Here is a 16,930-nt window from a genome sequence, read left to right on the forward strand (position 1 = left end):
AGCTCCAAAAGAGCGAACAGCATGAAATTACTAAATTTATTTTTACATAAATGAGTTTAAAAGAAGTATTCGAACAACATCCATGGAGGTCATTTAAGAAGTTCAATGAAGCTGCAAAGAGTTGGGGATTTACTAACAGAGCTGAAGTGAAAAGGTTCTTTGACAAAAATGTTGTACATCAAACAAAAATAAACCCTTACGACTACTTTTTACCAATTTACTCCAACGCTCCTGACGCATACCAATTTGACACTCTCATTCAACGCAGAAAAGGAGGACATAAACCATTCCTCATCTTCATTAATGTTAACACTCGTAAAGCATATGCATATCCAATGAAAAATAAAGGAACTCGTGAAGTGTTAAGAGTTTTACAAAAGTTTGTAGCAGAACATAGCCCAAGTACTTTAACATCAGACCAGGATTCAGCATACCTCAGCAATGAAATCACAGAATTTCTCATTAAGCATAACATAACTCACTACACTACTGAAGACCATAACCATAACATACTCGGCATCATAAACCGCTTCATAAGGACTCTCAGAGATTTAAATCAAGAGCGAGACTTTACCGAAGAAACAATGAAACATTTTCTCGAAGTATATAATTCCTCAACACATTCTACAACAGGACATACACCAAATTCAATGACACAACAACAAGAAGAAAAGTATATACAAAAGAAACGAAGTCAAACACAAAATATCAGAAATTCAACACAATTTACCCTCATTCCTGGAACAAAAGTTCGTGTAGTTCTTGACGACAAACCGTTGACAAAGAAACGTTTAAGGTTAAGTCGAAATTATTATATCGTAGACTCTACGCAAGGTAATGGATATCTTATAAAAGCTGCTGACGACTCCATTGCATTTTATCCTCGACATAAATTAGTTGAAAGTAGTAATGGCAAACTTGCTGAAACCATTGACGAAGCAAAGCGAGGAGTGGTTATTGAAATACTTGGCTACAACATAAACGATGACCCTTATAAAGTAAGATATGAAGGAGGCGTTGAAGATGTTATACCATCTAAGAACTTGAGAGAATCTAAACCAACTCATCTGGGACCATTAGAGCGGGAGTACTGGAAGGATAAAAATAAGCCAGAAAGAATAAGAAAATTTCTAAACTTTTTCATTAGATGTAAATCAGACATGAACGAGAACAGTCATGATATCATTAATGGTACCATTTATTTACACCAAAAATAATGTTTAGGGTAGATGGTTAGATCTAACCCGATTTCTAACCTCATTTCTACCCTCATGAATTTCCTTAAGACAGAAAAAATAAAGTTAGTTTTATTTTTATTTATTTTTTTATTTTGTATGTAAGAACAGAAATGTCAGTCGAAGCACAGACGTTCACGAACAAATCTAATGGCGAAACATTCACAAAAGGCACTTATAACGGTATTGAAGTCTTACGTAGAGACAAGGATGGTTACATTAATGCAACAAATATGTGTCAGCAGTTTAGGAAAGACTTTAGAAAGTTGTTGGAAAATAAGTCCTGGGAAGAGTATTATAAGGCATTTTGTGAAGAATATAGCAACCGCCGGAATTCGGACTGTTGCTTTTTATACAAAATTCATGCAGGAATTCCTGATGAAATCAAACAGGTTAGAGGAACGTATGTAGACCCAAGACTTATAAACTATATAGCAATGTGGGCTTCTCCAAAATATTGCATAGCAGTTGGAAAAATTATGGACTCCATAGACAAGAAAGTTCATGAGAAGTTAGATGAAGAAGAACTCGAAGATACAGTAGAGAATGCAAAACATTTGTTTGAAGAAGAAGTTAGAAAAATGCATGAAAAACAATTAGAACATGAACGTGAGATATGTTATGGTTATAGAGATTCTCCATACGAACTAGACCAATGGGAACAAGAAGATTTAAAGAGAGAATTTAGAGAATATGAACTCGCTAAGATAGCATTAGAAGCTGCAGAAAAGAAGTTAAAAGTTTGGGGTCATTTTGTACAAAAATATTGTGAGTAAATGAACCATTTATTTTTATTGAATTCACCAAAAATAATGTTTAGGGTAGATGGTTAGATCTAACCCGATTTCTAACCTCATTTCTACCCTCAACCGCTAAGCGGCGAGACCCAAAGGTCTTGAATTTTCATGAATTTCCTTAAGATAGAAAAAATAAAGTTAGTTTTATTTTTATTTATTTTTTTATTTTGTATAAAAGATATGATTTCAACAATCGGCACAACAACAATTCAAACAACAGCACCAAACTCATTAGTCATGAATCCAACATCTATGTTAGTAGAGATGAAAAGCTTCATTCCTTCTTCATTTACTTTCGAAACAGAAATACAAAAAATTAAGCAGGAACTTTTAACAAGTAATTTAGACTGTACCGCACAGGATGAAGAAAATGAAGAATATCTTTATGACATGCAGGACATTATTGACCATTTACCCAAATTGCCTGAAATCCAACAACAAAAGCTCACTATTCATGAATTCGATGAAATAGAAGTGAAACCAACTGACTCAGTAGAAATAAAGAAGTTCATACGTAAAGTAAACTATGAGTTTCTAGGATATCATTGCAACCATAAAGTTATGGACAAAGATTGCGACATGATTTATAAAAACATTTCAGATATTTATAAATCGGGGGAGTTTAAGACATACGACAACTTTGTTTCATTAGTTGCAAAATGTGTATGGCAGATAAGAGATAAAGATAGAAGAGGTAAGGTATGGCATGAACAGATAAAACCAACTGCTTCAGATTTAAAAAACCATTGACGCCTTAGTTGTTTTGCAGGTAAGGTTTCAGAATATAACGCAAAAATGAATCCGCAATGTTCTAAATGTAAAGCAGCAATTAGGAAATATAACTATTCAGTAAAAGAGATAGAACGTATGCGAAACGACTATGCTGACTTAAAGAAAGAAGCAGAGAAACCGGCAGAAAATAAAATGAACATGTTAGAATTTCTGAACAAAAACTATCCAACTGCTGACGATTTCCTTCTATCTGATGTCAAGAAGAAGTATAAAGAAACTTTCGGTATCGTTAAAATTTTTGATATCCTCAGCGAAGAAATAGAAGCTACAAAACTGTTTAGAGTCTCACGAATTCATAACGTTTACCATGTAAAACGGTTATAAAATAACTGGGGTAGAAATGAGGGTAGATATCGGGTTAGATCTAACCATCTACCCTAAACATTATTTTTATTGAATTCAGCAACAAAATTCTGAGTAAAATAATTTTTAGGGCATGTGTCAAACCGTTGAGTTTTCACAAAATTCCAAAAATAACGTTTACCATGCGAAACGTTTATAAAATAACTGGGGTAGAAATGAGGGTAGAAATCGGGTTAGATCTAACCATCTACCCTAAAATATATTTTTATTGAATTCAGCACAAAAATAATGAATTTCCTTAAGATAGAAAAAATAAAGTTAGTTTTATTTTTTTTTATTTTTTTATTTTGTATGTAAAGACAGTAATGTCAACATCAGAGAACACAACAACTGCTATCGTTCATGAAGCCATAAATGAAGAATATGAATACATACAGTATAACAAACAGTTACGTCTCATTCGTTCAGTCAAAGACGATATGTACCAAATGCAGAGTATAATGAATGCTCTTCGTTCTACAAAGCAATCATATCATTGGTTTGAAAACCAACAGACATAAGAACTTTTAGAAAGAATTTCCTCATATGATTGCTTCCCTCGGAAAACCGAGAGAAGAGATTCCGTACGAAAATCGCAAGAATTTGGCTCCTGGTTTGAAAGGTTATTATGTTCATAGACTTTTAGTAAACGCGTAGCATGTGGGCTTCACCTCGTTATGCTGTTATATTTTCATGATGTTAGATGAACTATATAAAGCAGAACGTGGAGAGATGGAAAAGAAAACTTCAAGCAAAAGATGAAGTCATTGAATCCAAAGACAAAAACATACAGAAAAGAATACCACGTTCAGTACCAAAAGGAAAGGAAAAGAGTTATAAGTATATGATATATACTGAAGAGTTGGAAAATGAAGAAGATAAAGATATGGTTATGTTACATTTTAGTCAGAAGAAACAAACAAGAGCTTTTATGACTTAGCTAAGATATATAAATCTGACAGAAACTGGTTCTATCGTGAAAACTTACCGATTTCAATGACTCCGAATGAGCAAATAAAGGAAATTGTCAAAAATACTCTTCCTCAAACACACTATGATATTAAAGGTTGTACAATACTTACATTCAAAGAAGACTTAACATTACTGAAGGAAAAAATAACAGAATATTTCGATAACTTCAAAGAGGAAGAATAAAAAAAATCTAAGCTAATTTTATTTTTTTTATAAAATTTTATCTCATATGAAAGAACATGAATTTTAGAATATTCGGAACTCATGACAGAAGAAGAGAAACGAACAACATGTAAAAGATTATGCAAAATTTCTGACACATACAAAGCATTTAAACAATATCTAAATGCTTCTAAAGATTATGCAAAATTTCTGAAGGTATTATAAAGCTTATGAAAAGCGTATGAAAGTTTATACATTGGGGAATTGTTGTAAAATATCGATATGAAGGCAACCAAAATATATTTTTGCTTAAATGACGTCAGGGTCTATTTTCTTCAACCATTTCACTTCCTTCGTCAATGTCAATAGAAGCTTCTTCAACCTTTGGTAAGAACTTTTGTATAACATCTTTGTTCGTTATTGTCTTCAGAGATGAAGGATAATATTTCACAGATGTTTCACCTTTCTTGTATTCTTTCTGTTCGGAAAGATTCATAGCAATACTGAAGAAGTCAACGTTAGAGTTCTTTATAACAGTATAGTGTGTATCTTTGACATTCACGAAGAAACTCTTTTGTTTCAAAACTACTGCTAACTCTTGTGAAGTATAACGTTTGCGGTCAATGACGATAGCTAATGGTCTGACATACTGACCAAACTTAGATTCTTTCACAAACTTCTTGTTAAAGATAACATTAACGTTTGCAGCACCATTGAACTCATTCTTGATGGCAGTAGTGAGAGCATTGTATGAAAAGAACTTGCAATCTTGCATGTGTTTCATTAAAATAAAAATATTAAATTATTTTGAAAAATAACTTAAAAAAATCTAATCTAATTTTTTCAAAAAATATTTTTTTATTTCCTACTAAAGATGTATCGGAAGTTGTCTAAGTTAGAACACTCGGAAATAAAACAACTTCTTACAGAAGCTAATATAGATGTTGCAAAGCATTACGCAACAAACAAAAAAGCACTCGCTGACATCCCCAATGACTACAATGGTGCAATAAGTTATGATAGAATTCATGAGTTCATAAAGCCGCAACGCGGCGAGGACGAAGTCCATGCAAGAGCATTTCCTTTAAATGACGTTGCTATTGACTTATATCATAGACGTTCAGTACCTCATGAAGTAAGAAGAGAAATGTATGACATAACAAATGCGAACGTTGGTGAAACAAGAAGAAGAGACGACACACTGAAACAACAGAGAAGAGAGATGTTTAAAAGTGCTATAGAACAAGTTCGCAAAGCTAACGATGTCATTAGTTCCATTGACGACAAACCAAAAGAAGGTGAGAGATGGTTAAAGAAAGATGAAGAAAATAGGAAGGAAATGTGAAGTCAGGCAATAGACTCATTGACTTTAACATCGAAGCTTTAGATGAACCAAACAGAGACTACTTACACAAACATTTCGGTAAGGTTTTCATGAGACTCTTAGAGAAAATTAAAATAAACTCACAACAGAGATGGATGGTATGTTATAAACTTGGTGGAAAGTATGAATGTTCTACGTTAACCTCAATAATATTGGAACATTACTACATCAGCTCTTGAAGGAGAACTTTATATCAGAGATAGAAGCAAATGCCGCAGGTATTGTTGAAATGCACTATGACTTCTTCTTGACAAACATAAAGAATCTTACTGAAATAACGATGTATGATTTAACAGAATATGAAGGCTAACGATGTCAGATGTAAAGAAAGGCAAACCAAAAAAGAGACCATATAGAGATGAAAGCACACTGACAAATGACCAGAAAGCCATTTTGGAAGCTCTTAAGCAAACAGGAAACCCAGCACTTATAGAAAACTTTTGGAAAGATAATGGTGAAAAGAAGTTTTATAAGAAGAGAAGCGGTCAGTTCTGGAAGTATCTTTGCACATTACCTATAAATCTTGAACGCTACCAAATCTTCAATGAACTGAACAAAAGAACTGCAACACTTATGACAGAGGACAATTGTTTCGTTTATGCTTGCATTCAGGCTGGAGTAAATGAAGAAACTATTGACCACATGAGAGAAGTCATTCGTGTTAGAGACTTTCCTCAAAGTAAAGTACAAGAAATTTCTGACGCAACAGGTATAGCATTTAATGTTACCATTGGTTATTTCAATAACTCAAGACATAATGAAATAAAGAGATATATACCAAAAGAATGTAAAACTATTCGAACTATTGACTTACTTCTTGTTGAAGACCATTACATGCTAAATGAAAGACTTCCAATGACAACATACTTCATTCGAAACTATAAAGAAATTCTCAAAGCTTGTGGTGGAATGAACATTGAGAAACAGATGAAGATTTATACAAAGAGAGAGAACAAATATGTAGTTCGTTATGATAGAACAACACCGTTATGGGATGTTATGAAAACATTGTGGGAGTGCAAATATTTTGAACCTATTTCTTATGGAGAACTTTTCACATATACGACTGACTTATATAAACAGAATCTTGCACCATTTAAAGACTTGTCATATGCTCCAAAGTATTGTGTACAACTGAAGGAGAAAGCAGAGTCAAAAGAAGTAAATAAAAATAAGTGCAAGTTCATTTCTGAGCACGTTTTCTTTGCTGACTTTGAGTGCAGTACTGATGGCTTTCATAAAGCTTTTAACATATGTTATGACAGTGAAGATGGTTCAGTGAGTGAAAGCATTTGGGGTCAGAACTGTGCAACAGAATTTTTGGAGCGACTTCCTGACAAGAGTTTAATATATTTCCATAACCTCAGTTATGACATAAACTTCATCTTAAGACACATGACAGAAGTGAAAGGAACTCCCATCATTAAAGGTTCACGAACAATGCAAATAACTGGCTTATATAAAGGCCGGGCAATTATTATAAAAGACTCTTACAGTGTTATAAATAAGAAACTTAAACTATTTCCTGCTATGTTTAACTTACAAACAGGACCGAAAGAAGTATTTCCATACAACTACTACAGCAGTACTTTGCTCATGAATGACAACAGAACTGGTGTCATTTCTGAAGCATGTAAGTTTATCCAGGATGCGGATACATTCATGAAAAACATAGATTCCATCAAAGGTTGCAGAATAGATGAAAACCACTTCGACTTAGAAAAGTATAGCACATTTTATTGCAAACAAGATGTAAGAATTTTAAGAGAAGGTTTTGTAAAGTTCAGAAATGACTTATTGAAAGAGTTTGATTTAAACGTTTATGACTACGTTAGTATTTGTTCAATTGCTAACAAATTATTTGAGAACAGAGTGTACTTCCCGAATGGAAATTTATATGACCTCTCAAATAAACCAAGAGAGTTTATTTCGAGATGCATTCAAGGTGGAAGATGTATGTTGTCAGATAACATTAAACAAAAGAGTAAAGAAAAACTCATTGCTGATTTCGACGCTGTTTCATTATATCCATCAGCTATAGCAAGACTTTATACTTTAGAAGGTATTCCAAAGGTTATGAAGAAAGAAATGTTAAGCACAGAGTATCTCATGAGACATTTATTCGATGACGACCAAAAGGAACCCATTGGTGAAAAGTTTATGTCTGGCTTCTTTGTTCTCATTAAGATAACAGAGATTGGAATACATAGACACTTTCCTTTAATAGTTTGTGACCCTGAACTAAATCCAGAACTTAACGTTCCCAGAAGTTCAAACACTTGCTGTTTAATGTATGTTGACCATATAACATTACAAGACCTCATAAAATATCAAGGTGTCAAATGTGAAGTGTTGCAAGGATACTATTACGATGGAAACAGAGATATTAGAATAAGAGATGAAGTAAAGAAGTTGTTTGAGTTAAGGTTAAAGTATAAGAAAGAAGGAAATCTTTTGCAAGAAAATATAAAGCTCATTCTGAACAGTATTTATGGCAAAACTATTCTATCTCCTATTGAGTCAAAAATAACCATAGTAAATGACAAAGATGCTATAAGATATGCCATCAGAAACTACAACCATATAGTGAAGTTCGAAGGTTTGGATGGTTCAGATAAAACTATTTTCAAGCTAACGAAAAGCATTTGCAGACACTTTAACTTCTGTCCACTTGGTGTTAATATTCTATCTATGTCAAAACGTATTATAAATGAAGTACTCTGTACTGCTGAAGATATGGGACTTCAAATCTTCTACCAGGACTGTGAGTTCATTGTATTAATTCAACTATCGCATAATATTTCTTCTTTCTTCTTATATATTGTTGAAGAAAAGAAATTAATTCGCTATCTGGAACTTTAATTACTCATGCCTGAACTTTACTCATAAATGTCTTCGCTGTTGAATCCATTGAATCTGAAGTTGCTGATATAATGATTTGGTCATAATATGAATCTTGACCTAATCGTTCAGTAATTAAAATATGACGAATTAAATTAAAAGTCTTTCCCGAACCCATTTTTCCGCAATAGAAATACACACCGTTTGAACAGAACTGATAATCCTTACTGAAGGGAAGAATTAATGAACTATTGAGTTTATCAGATTTTTCATTCATTTTTTCACCTACTTCTTCAAATAAATGTTTCATTTTATTATAATTAAAAATGCAAGTCAGAAATTTTGTTAATACCGTTCCCAGTCTTAATGATAAAAGTATTAAAATCTATTATGAGCACATATTTTCACAACCGTTTAAAATAATCAATGGTGAATACATTTATGAATACCCTAAACACTGGGTTGATTATAACACTGGTGAAAAAGCAATTGAAATAAGACAGATAAAAACCATTCCTGCAGGACGAACCATTGAATTATATAACTTTGGAATAATAAGAGATAATCATCAATATGATTTACAGATTTATATAGATTTAGACACAGGAGATGATATGACAGCATTTAATAAAAAGATTAAATCGGTTCTTATTGAACAGTTAAAAGGTGCCGGATATCCTCAACCTAATGAAGTTGATATGTTTTATAGTTTTGAAACTAATTCAATAGAATTTCGTGTTAATTCAAATTCAAAAGCTGGTTTCATATTTGATTTAAAAGATGGTGCTGTCGGTGATGAGATTGAAAATATATACACGAATAATAATTTTAGAGCTATTACAGGAATCAATGATGAAGAATGTTTTAAGAAAATGGCTCTTTTTGGAGCAAAAGAAATAGCATTAATCGACCTTTTAGAATATTTACCAAAATCAATAGCCGTGAGGGCAGAAGGTAATTTATTAACTTCAATTTCTTTTCACAGCGTTTGGTCAAGAGAACCAGTAATAATTAAATCGAGTATAAGTGAGTTCGCAGAAGATTCAATTTTATGTTTAACGAACTGCTTATATTCTCCGCCGAAGCATTATTCAATAACTAATTATGTTAATAAATTTAATATAAAATTAGTTGAACCATCGAGCCTAAAAGATATTGTCCTTCCTGTGACAGAAAAGATAGCATTATTATCGAACTCATATTAATCGCTTATTAAAATTTAATTATATATAAATGAGTTCAACGACTGAAAGCGCATGGGCTAGTTTTGATGAAGACCCTAAACCGCGGAACTATAATAGAATTGTAATTCCTGTAGGTCTTTTATTAGCTGCTGGTGCTGTAGCGGGACCATATTTATATAGAAATTTATATAGAACACCGATTAATTCAACTGCCGGCTGATCTTATTCCAACAGGTCTGAAAAAATCTACACGATTCAAGCAATTAGCACAGGAAAGGCGCCACGAACCACTCCACGTAGTAGCCCGCAGTTAATTATTTAAAGAATAGAAGAAATTAATTTGTAATAAATGACGTCGTTAAATGTAAAAATAATTTGTGATGATATTACTATCATTGATGATGTAAGTAAATGTGCTAATATAATTGATAGAATTAATGAACTAATAAAGAGGTTCAGTGGTGAAAAAGTCAGAGTTTCATTAACGTTTAGCTCCGATGAAAAATTTTATGAGTTAATCATTATGAGAAATGATTTTAATAAGCATTAAATGGTATTTTCAACACTATCAGCTTTGTATGGAGGTTATAAAGCTATTGACGGTTTAACTGGTGGAGCTGTATCAAAAGCTTTAAAAAATAATGCTGGAATGCTTGTGGGAGCTGCTGCCAGAAAATTAAAATCTGAAAAGTTAAAGAAATTAGGTAACTGGGTCGCTGACCAGTCGCAAAACCTTTTAGGTGAAGATAATGAAATATCTAAGCAGCTAAAAGATTTTAAAGGTCAGTTGAATGGTGAAGAGTTTAAATTAAATTCACTTAAAGAAAAGGAGAAACAGCCAGAATATCCACCAATTGAGGCACCGCCGATTAATTCAGCACACGCACAGCGCCAGTAACTGCAGTCGCACCATATGACCCTGGCGGTTATGGAAGACCTTTTGACCCTAAAACAGGAGGTTCGAATTGGTTCCATTACGGTCGAAGATATATTTTAGCTAAAATCGCAAAAGCAAAGAAACTGTTAAAAACTAAAAAGAAACCAAGAGTTTTAAAGTAATTAAATGGTTAGAGATGTTCTCGAATACCCTGCACCACCTGAAACGCCTAACAATAATGATTTATATAATCGATTGAAAACTTTAGGTAAAGCGTATTTATGGTTTAATTATCCTTATCATATGGCGGCTTATAAACTTTATAAACACTATAAAGAAAGTAATAGACCTTCAACCGACCTAGTTGATCCGCAGGAATTAAGGAAAAGACGACGAAGCCGCTAAGCGGCTCAGATGGACTCAGAGAGTCCTCATAAAAAATAAAGTTAATTTTAAAAATATTTTTTATTTTTTACTTTTAATAAAATGAGTACTAAAATTACTGAAGCAACAAAACAAAAGTTTTTAGTTGAATACATTAAATCAGGAACTATTCCAGAAGGTTTTTATGTTCATCAAATGAAAGATGGTAGAGTTCAATTTAGAAAAATTAAGCAGCCATTAGATAAAAATGGTATTTTGAGAAAGATTAAATTATATGAAGATAATATAGCAGAACTGAAGAAGAAGTTAGAAGAATTCGAAAAATCAGATTAGATATAAAATTTTATTTTTATATAAAATGAATTTTACTAATAAATTATTAATTATCGTTTCATTACTCCTCATCTCCCGTGAAGCTCGTTTATGGTATGAATCTATAAAAGAGTTTGAAGACAGCAGCGATGACATCCCTGAATCATGCCAGCATATTTACTGCTGAAAATTCACAAGGTTAGAAATGAGGTTAGATATCGGGTTAGATCTACCCTAAAATTAATTTTATCATTTATGAAAAATTTAGTATATACAGAAATTAAAAAATTTTTGAGTTAATTTATTTTTAAGTTTATTTTTTTACTCTGGGTGTTAAAATCTATGATAAAAAAAATAAATAAAAAATTTTAACGTTTATTTTTAAGTTTATTTTTAAAAAATTATTTTTTTTATTTTGTAAATGTCAAAAATTTTAACGTTTATTTTTTAAAGTTTATTTTTTAAAAATTATTTTTTTATTTTGTAAATGTCAAAAATTTTACATGTCAAACGGTTTTTGTAAATTCTAGTAATTTGGGGTCCGAGGGGCGTAGACCCTTGGTACCGAATTACTAGATACTAACTGAGGCGATAGATATGAAGGATGGCCAGACAAGTCAGGATTATAAATCCGCAATAACAGCAGGATTTAACAGAATTGACATTAGGAAAGTCAAGATAGGTAGTGTGGTAGTTGACGGAGGACCAGCACAGTTAGAATGCTTCAAAGATACTTGGAATGATTCATTCTATCATGACAGAGATCCAAAATACTACAAGATATTGCTTATTCCCTGTTTGTGTCACAGAATCCACAACAGCTATCAATATATTGCTGGCAAGAACAACCAGTTACAAAGTTTAGTAAAGGATGTGCACAGAATTGCAGAACTTTGTCGCATTCATGCTGACGATATAGGTGCACAATGTCCACAGCATGTATCCACCAGATGGATATATGACTATAATATATGTGTCTTTATTCTTAAGTACGAAAACAAAATCAAGCAATATATAAATGTAGATCACGATAAAATCGTACAATTGAAAGATTGTTTAGCTGTTCTTAAAAAGCTAATCTTAGTATTCGAATCGGATAAGGCATTGTTGGCAAATTGTTACATTTGGCTTCGTAAAGCCATATCAGCTCTCAATCTTTTGACATCCAATTTGCATAATGCATTCGGATCCATCTTGGCATCTTCATTGGATAGCTATACCTTGGACTCTGACTTTGGTGGGCTATGGTGTTTGGCATTCTCTCTCACGCCGAGAGGAAGGTTCTACTTCCATAGAAAGTTTGTTAAAAACGAAGAAGTAGAAGATTTGGCCGATCCCTTGAGTTCCTTTCAAAGTGAGCATATTCCTGATAAAGATCCGGCAGAAGATTTACAGGACATTTACATGGATTCTATTTTTGAGGAAGGTAACACAAACGCTGTAATTGATGTAACAGATGAAGGCACATTTCGTAGAATTGTCGAATCTGATGATCAACTTAGGCTTACATTGCAAGATGTACGCGAGGATAATCATCAGACTGCCGAAAATGATCTAACAGCAGCTAAAGATTACCTCAAGCGCATTTTGGTTCAATTCCGATTGAACGAAAGACAAAAAACGCTTGTACTCTCGTTATATAATACGTTCATCAATAAGGAATCAGACATCTTTGAGAACGATCTGATGATGGACGAGGCACAAAATTATGCTTGGGAAGAGATCTCGCATAGAATTGGAGAAAAATCCATCCTTGCGGAAATAGCATTACGCTTGTTTATGTTCATCTCCTTCGGAGGCAACATGTGAACGTAATATCAAAGCACAAAGGTTAATTTTGAACGTTAGGCGGTTAAGATCCAAGAAAAACTTGTTAAATAGCCGTCATATCTTAATGGCAACTAAATGAAATAAACATTTTGTTATTATTATTTTTCAATATTAAATAGCCATTTTCTTCACAAATATTTCAATGTGTTTTTACAACAATTTAACATTCAATAATTTATAATGAATCGTTCTCTTTCATTAAACATTAATTAAAACCTCCGGTCATGAATATTTTTTTTGTTATTATTATTTTGTAATTTAAAATCGAATAATATATAAGAGTAATATTTATTATTTTACATTTTAATTCGTTATGATAATCTTTATATTTACAATTTATAAAGCACCGATCCACAGATAATATAGTTCAGTGGTAAGAGACATAGTATAAGCCTTAAGTTCCCCAGTTCGACTCCAGGGCCTTTTCGCTTTTTTCTTTTTAGATTTTTTTCTGAAGTTTATTTTTAAGGTTCTCGCTGGCGACCTCCCGTTCACAAACTTCAGAAAAGGCCACAGCTACATTTTTTGTACTTATACTTTCAATAAAATAACCATGAAATTCTAAAAAAAAACATATGATATTTAAAATTTATTGAGCATCGAGTTATTTATTTACCATAATATTCAGATAACAAAGCATTCCTTTACGACATTGAGTTCATTTTATCTTTTCCAAAAACCAAATTCAATCTGTTTTCAATATATCAACAATTACGATTTCGAATCCAATTAGGAAGAGCATAAGTTTACGTCATGATAAAATAATTGACTCAACTATTAGTTTTAACAGAATATAGAGTTATGAATAATATAGGGTGTCCAAAGGTGCGTTTAGCACAGCGCTCTATATGAGACTATTAAAGGAGATATATGCTGATTATAAATATATAATAAAAAATATGAATATATGTATATGATGAGTATGTTGTATTTTGGCGCCATGCCGGGATATAAAATGAATTTTGAGACAAGAGGCGGTTTCGCGGGAAATTTTGGCGGGATTTTTTTCATTTTTTTAATGAATCATAAAGAAACATCCTCGCTCTTGCAAAAAAATGCAAAGACTGTAAAAAAATCTACGAGACATTGGTAAAATGCTTCGGTATGGATGCTCCTAGCTATTCCACTGTAACGTATCATGTTAGGATGTATCACTTCATGAAAAAAGGCGCCCATCATAAAAATTGACAAAAAATCGCCGGATCAAAGAAAAATCAAAGCAATTCTTCAAGCGCTAGATGAAGACCCAAGAGCATCACTCAGAAGGATAGAGGAGATGACAAAGATACCACGTACAACAGTCAGTTATTATCTGCACAATTATTTGAACTACAAACTAGCGTATACACGTTGGGTTCCGCACAACCTTAATTCAGTTCAAAAAAAATCTAGAGTCCAATCTTCGAAAGAGCTCCTCTCTATATTGGGTGCGTATCAATCCAAGAAGTTTCGCTTTTTAGTAACAGGGGACGAGTCTTGGTTTCAATATGCAACAGAAGCCAAAATCATGTGGATCCCGAAGGATGAAAATCCGCAAACATTCCCGAAGAAAAAAATTGACACACCAATGATGATGTTGTCGGTTTTTTGGGGCGTGAATGGCATCATCGCAATTGATATTCTTCATAAACCTAATACGATGAATGCTCAGTATCTAATTGACAATGTTCTTACTCAAATTATCAATTCTGATGAGTTTGAGAAATCCAAACAACAAAAACAAAAGTTTGCAATTCATTTTGATAATTCAAGAGTTCACAAAAGTCATAAGGTAATGAATTACTTGGTGGAAAACAATGTCAAAGTTGTTCCAAACCCAATTTATTCACCTGATATTGCACCCTCTGACTTTTATTTATTCGGCACGCTAAAAAAGAGAGCTGAAGGACGCGAATTCGCGAGTCCAGATGATCTTGAAAATTTTGTCAGAGAGCAATTTGAGCAATTTTCTCATGATGATTTAAAGCGTGTCTTTCAAGCCTGGATCGATCGCTGCGAACGCGTGATTGAATCCAATAGTGATTATATTTAAATAAACTTTATATATATGTAACTTGTTTATTTCTATTCGCAGTATTCAGGTTTGTGCTAAACACACCTTTGGACACCCTATATATTGATAAAAATGCAATTTATTTCATTCATGATATAATATAAAATTTTTATAATTAATTTATTGAAGAACAAAAGTATAAACAGGTAATAGTTCTGGATCCCATTTCTTTTGAGGAATGGATTCAATTAGTTTAAGTCCTGATTTAGAAAACAATTCGAGGTAGTGCTTATATGTGCGATTAATTTGATTATCAAGTTCACGATATTGTGCACGATCTTTAGGAAGACTTTTGCTTTTGTTTGCAATGTTATCTTTGACAACAATGAAACCATGCTCATTAAGACTCGATTTACAGCGAATTAAGAAGTTAATGCAATCATCATCCATAAGATACATGATAGCCCACTGACACCAAATTAAATCATATTTAGTATCTGGAATCCAATCTTGTGCACCAATTGTGATTCCTCGGAATTTAACAATAGATTCGAGTTCTTGTTTAGTACTTTCAACAAAGCTTGGAATGTATTCAACTAAATCAATATATTCAAATGTTTGTGAAAGAACATTTTTCGAAACACGACCAATACCTCCTGCAATGTCTGCAGCTCTGGTCTTGCCCATACCTTTCTTAACAAGACTCTTGATCAATTCGCGACTAGAAACGATGTCGATGACATTCATCTCTGGATATCCACCAAGCATGCCGGAAACGTTATGATCTTGTTGTGACCAATGTTTTTGACTAACTTCGTACCATGTGGATCCATGAATTTTGAATGCTTCATCTGGATCAATAATTCAGATTCGTTTTCACTCTCACTCTCACTTTCACTCATAAAATTGATAAATCAAATTTTCAAAAAAGTGACAATGAAAATTGAAATTCCTTACATCTACTAATGAATCAAAAAATTATTTTTCGAGGAAGATTCTATTACCTAATATTCTTAACACTTTGCACGACAATTATGTTTTTGATATTCATACATAAATTCCAACTTCATTCATTTTAATCTTTTCCATATTCAGAAGAACTTTCTATAAATCTACCATATTTTGAACTTCTTATTGACTAAATCTTCAGAATATTAATGCATTACGTACAATTTATTCAAAAAATCGAAAAGATTGAAATCAAAATTCATGGTATCAAAAGAAAAATCAAAATTGCACACTTATCAGATACAAAAATGAAATACCCATATTCACAATTTACAGAATCTAGACTTACAAAGATATAAGAAATAACTAGATCTATTTATTTACATATATAAATATAATTCTTGATGCAATTTGAATAAATATCTTCTGTATGCGAGTTCACATTTATCATCAAAATAATACAAACAAATTGATTTTATATTATTATTAGATCAAATAATACCGTTTTTGAAATGTTTATTTAATTTTGCAATTAAGTATACTGTTTTCTTTAATAATTATGCTATAATTATATATTTTCGATGCATTTTCTAGAAAATTAATTAAATATTTGGATCAAAATTCCAGCAATTTAATCTTTAGAAACTCGAAAATATTTGCTGAAGAATTGGCATGAATATTGCAAATTTAATTGAACTAGTTGCTTTGACATACTGGTGCATCAATGTATTCCTTCTATTTCGGATGAATATGAACCAAAAAACTAAATTTATAAATTTTAATGTCACGTTTCAGTGATTTTCTCTCTTCGGAGAGATTATCACTTTCATCATTTTGAAAATATTCCTAAAAACATATGGTATGAATTATATGGTGA

At 32.2% G+C, this 16,930-nt stretch overlaps 6 protein-coding genes and 5 pseudogenes across 11 annotated transcripts, besides 4 other annotated features; 9 read left to right on the plus strand and 2 right to left on the minus strand.

The window, feature by feature from the left end:
• Window positions 1-9,738: part of a mobile genetic element that runs on past the window's edge.
• TVAGG3_0224700 (integrase core domain containing protein family) lies at window positions 51-1,134 on the plus strand (the record flags this gene model as incomplete). The annotated part of the gene is made up of 1 exon (XM_051227095.1): window positions 51-1,134. A coding segment is annotated over one exon (1,084 nt), but the record flags the coding sequence as incomplete, so codon positions are not given.
• On the plus strand, window positions 1,349-2,011 carry TVAGG3_0224710 (uncharacterized protein; the record flags this gene model as incomplete). Its single annotated transcript, XM_051227096.1, has 1 exon — window positions 1,349-2,011. One exon carries the CDS (start codon window positions 1,349-1,351, stop codon window positions 2,009-2,011), a length of 663 nt encoding a protein of 220 aa, XP_051112082.1.
• Window positions 2,213-2,506, plus strand: TVAGG3_0224720 (organellar and viral DNA polymerase type B; the record flags this gene model as incomplete). The annotated part of the gene is made up of 1 exon (XM_051227097.1): window positions 2,213-2,506. A coding segment is annotated over one exon (294 nt), but the record flags the coding sequence as incomplete, so codon positions are not given.
• TVAGG3_0224730 lies at window positions 2,594-3,148 on the plus strand (annotated as a pseudogene). The gene has a single exon. A coding segment is annotated over exon 1 (555 nt).
• On the plus strand, window positions 3,713-4,321 carry TVAGG3_0224740 (annotated as a pseudogene). Its single transcript has one exon. A coding segment is annotated over exon 1 (609 nt).
• TVAGG3_0224750 lies at window positions 4,610-5,084 on the minus strand (annotated as a pseudogene). The gene has a single exon. A coding segment is annotated over exon 1 (475 nt).
• Window positions 6,258-8,283, plus strand: TVAGG3_0224760 (organellar and viral DNA polymerase type B; the record flags this gene model as incomplete). Its single annotated transcript, XM_001291958.2, has 1 exon — window positions 6,258-8,283. A coding segment is annotated over one exon (2,026 nt), but the record flags the coding sequence as incomplete, so codon positions are not given.
• A 521-nt stretch (window positions 9,739-10,259) lies between the features above and the next one.
• Window positions 10,260-10,619, plus strand: TVAGG3_0224770 (annotated as a pseudogene). Its single transcript has one exon. A coding segment is annotated over exon 1 (360 nt).
• Window positions 10,620-11,072: 453 nt separating this feature from the next.
• Window positions 11,073-11,303, plus strand: TVAGG3_0224780 (uncharacterized protein; the record flags this gene model as incomplete). The annotated part of the gene is made up of 1 exon (XM_051227098.1): window positions 11,073-11,303. The coding sequence occupies one exon, from the start codon at window positions 11,073-11,075 to the stop codon at window positions 11,301-11,303; it is 231 nt and encodes a 76-aa protein (XP_051112084.1).
• Window positions 11,304-13,923: 2,620 nt separating this feature from the next.
• Window positions 13,924-13,951: a terminal%2Cinverted (terminal inverted repeat of Mariner transposon ID:TVAGG3_0224790).
• Window positions 13,924-15,224: a mobile genetic element.
• On the plus strand, window positions 14,020-15,144 carry TVAGG3_0224800 (annotated as a pseudogene). Its single transcript has one exon. A coding segment is annotated over exon 1 (1,125 nt).
• Window positions 15,197-15,224: a terminal%2Cinverted (terminal inverted repeat of Mariner transposon ID:TVAGG3_0224790).
• A 61-nt stretch (window positions 15,225-15,285) lies between these two features.
• On the minus strand, window positions 15,286-15,873 carry TVAGG3_0224810 (O-methyltransferase protein; the record flags this gene model as incomplete). The annotated part of the gene is made up of 1 exon (XM_001288483.2): window positions 15,286-15,873. The coding sequence occupies one exon, from the start codon at window positions 15,871-15,873 to the stop codon at window positions 15,286-15,288; it is 588 nt and encodes a 195-aa protein (XP_001288484.2).
• Between the last annotated feature and the right edge of the window lie 1,057 nt (window positions 15,874-16,930).

This window comes from Trichomonas vaginalis, chromosome IV (assembly GCF_026262505.1).
Source record: "Trichomonas vaginalis G3 chromosome IV, whole genome shotgun sequence".
Taxonomy (NCBI): domain Eukaryota; phylum Parabasalia; order Trichomonadida; family Trichomonadidae; genus Trichomonas; species Trichomonas vaginalis.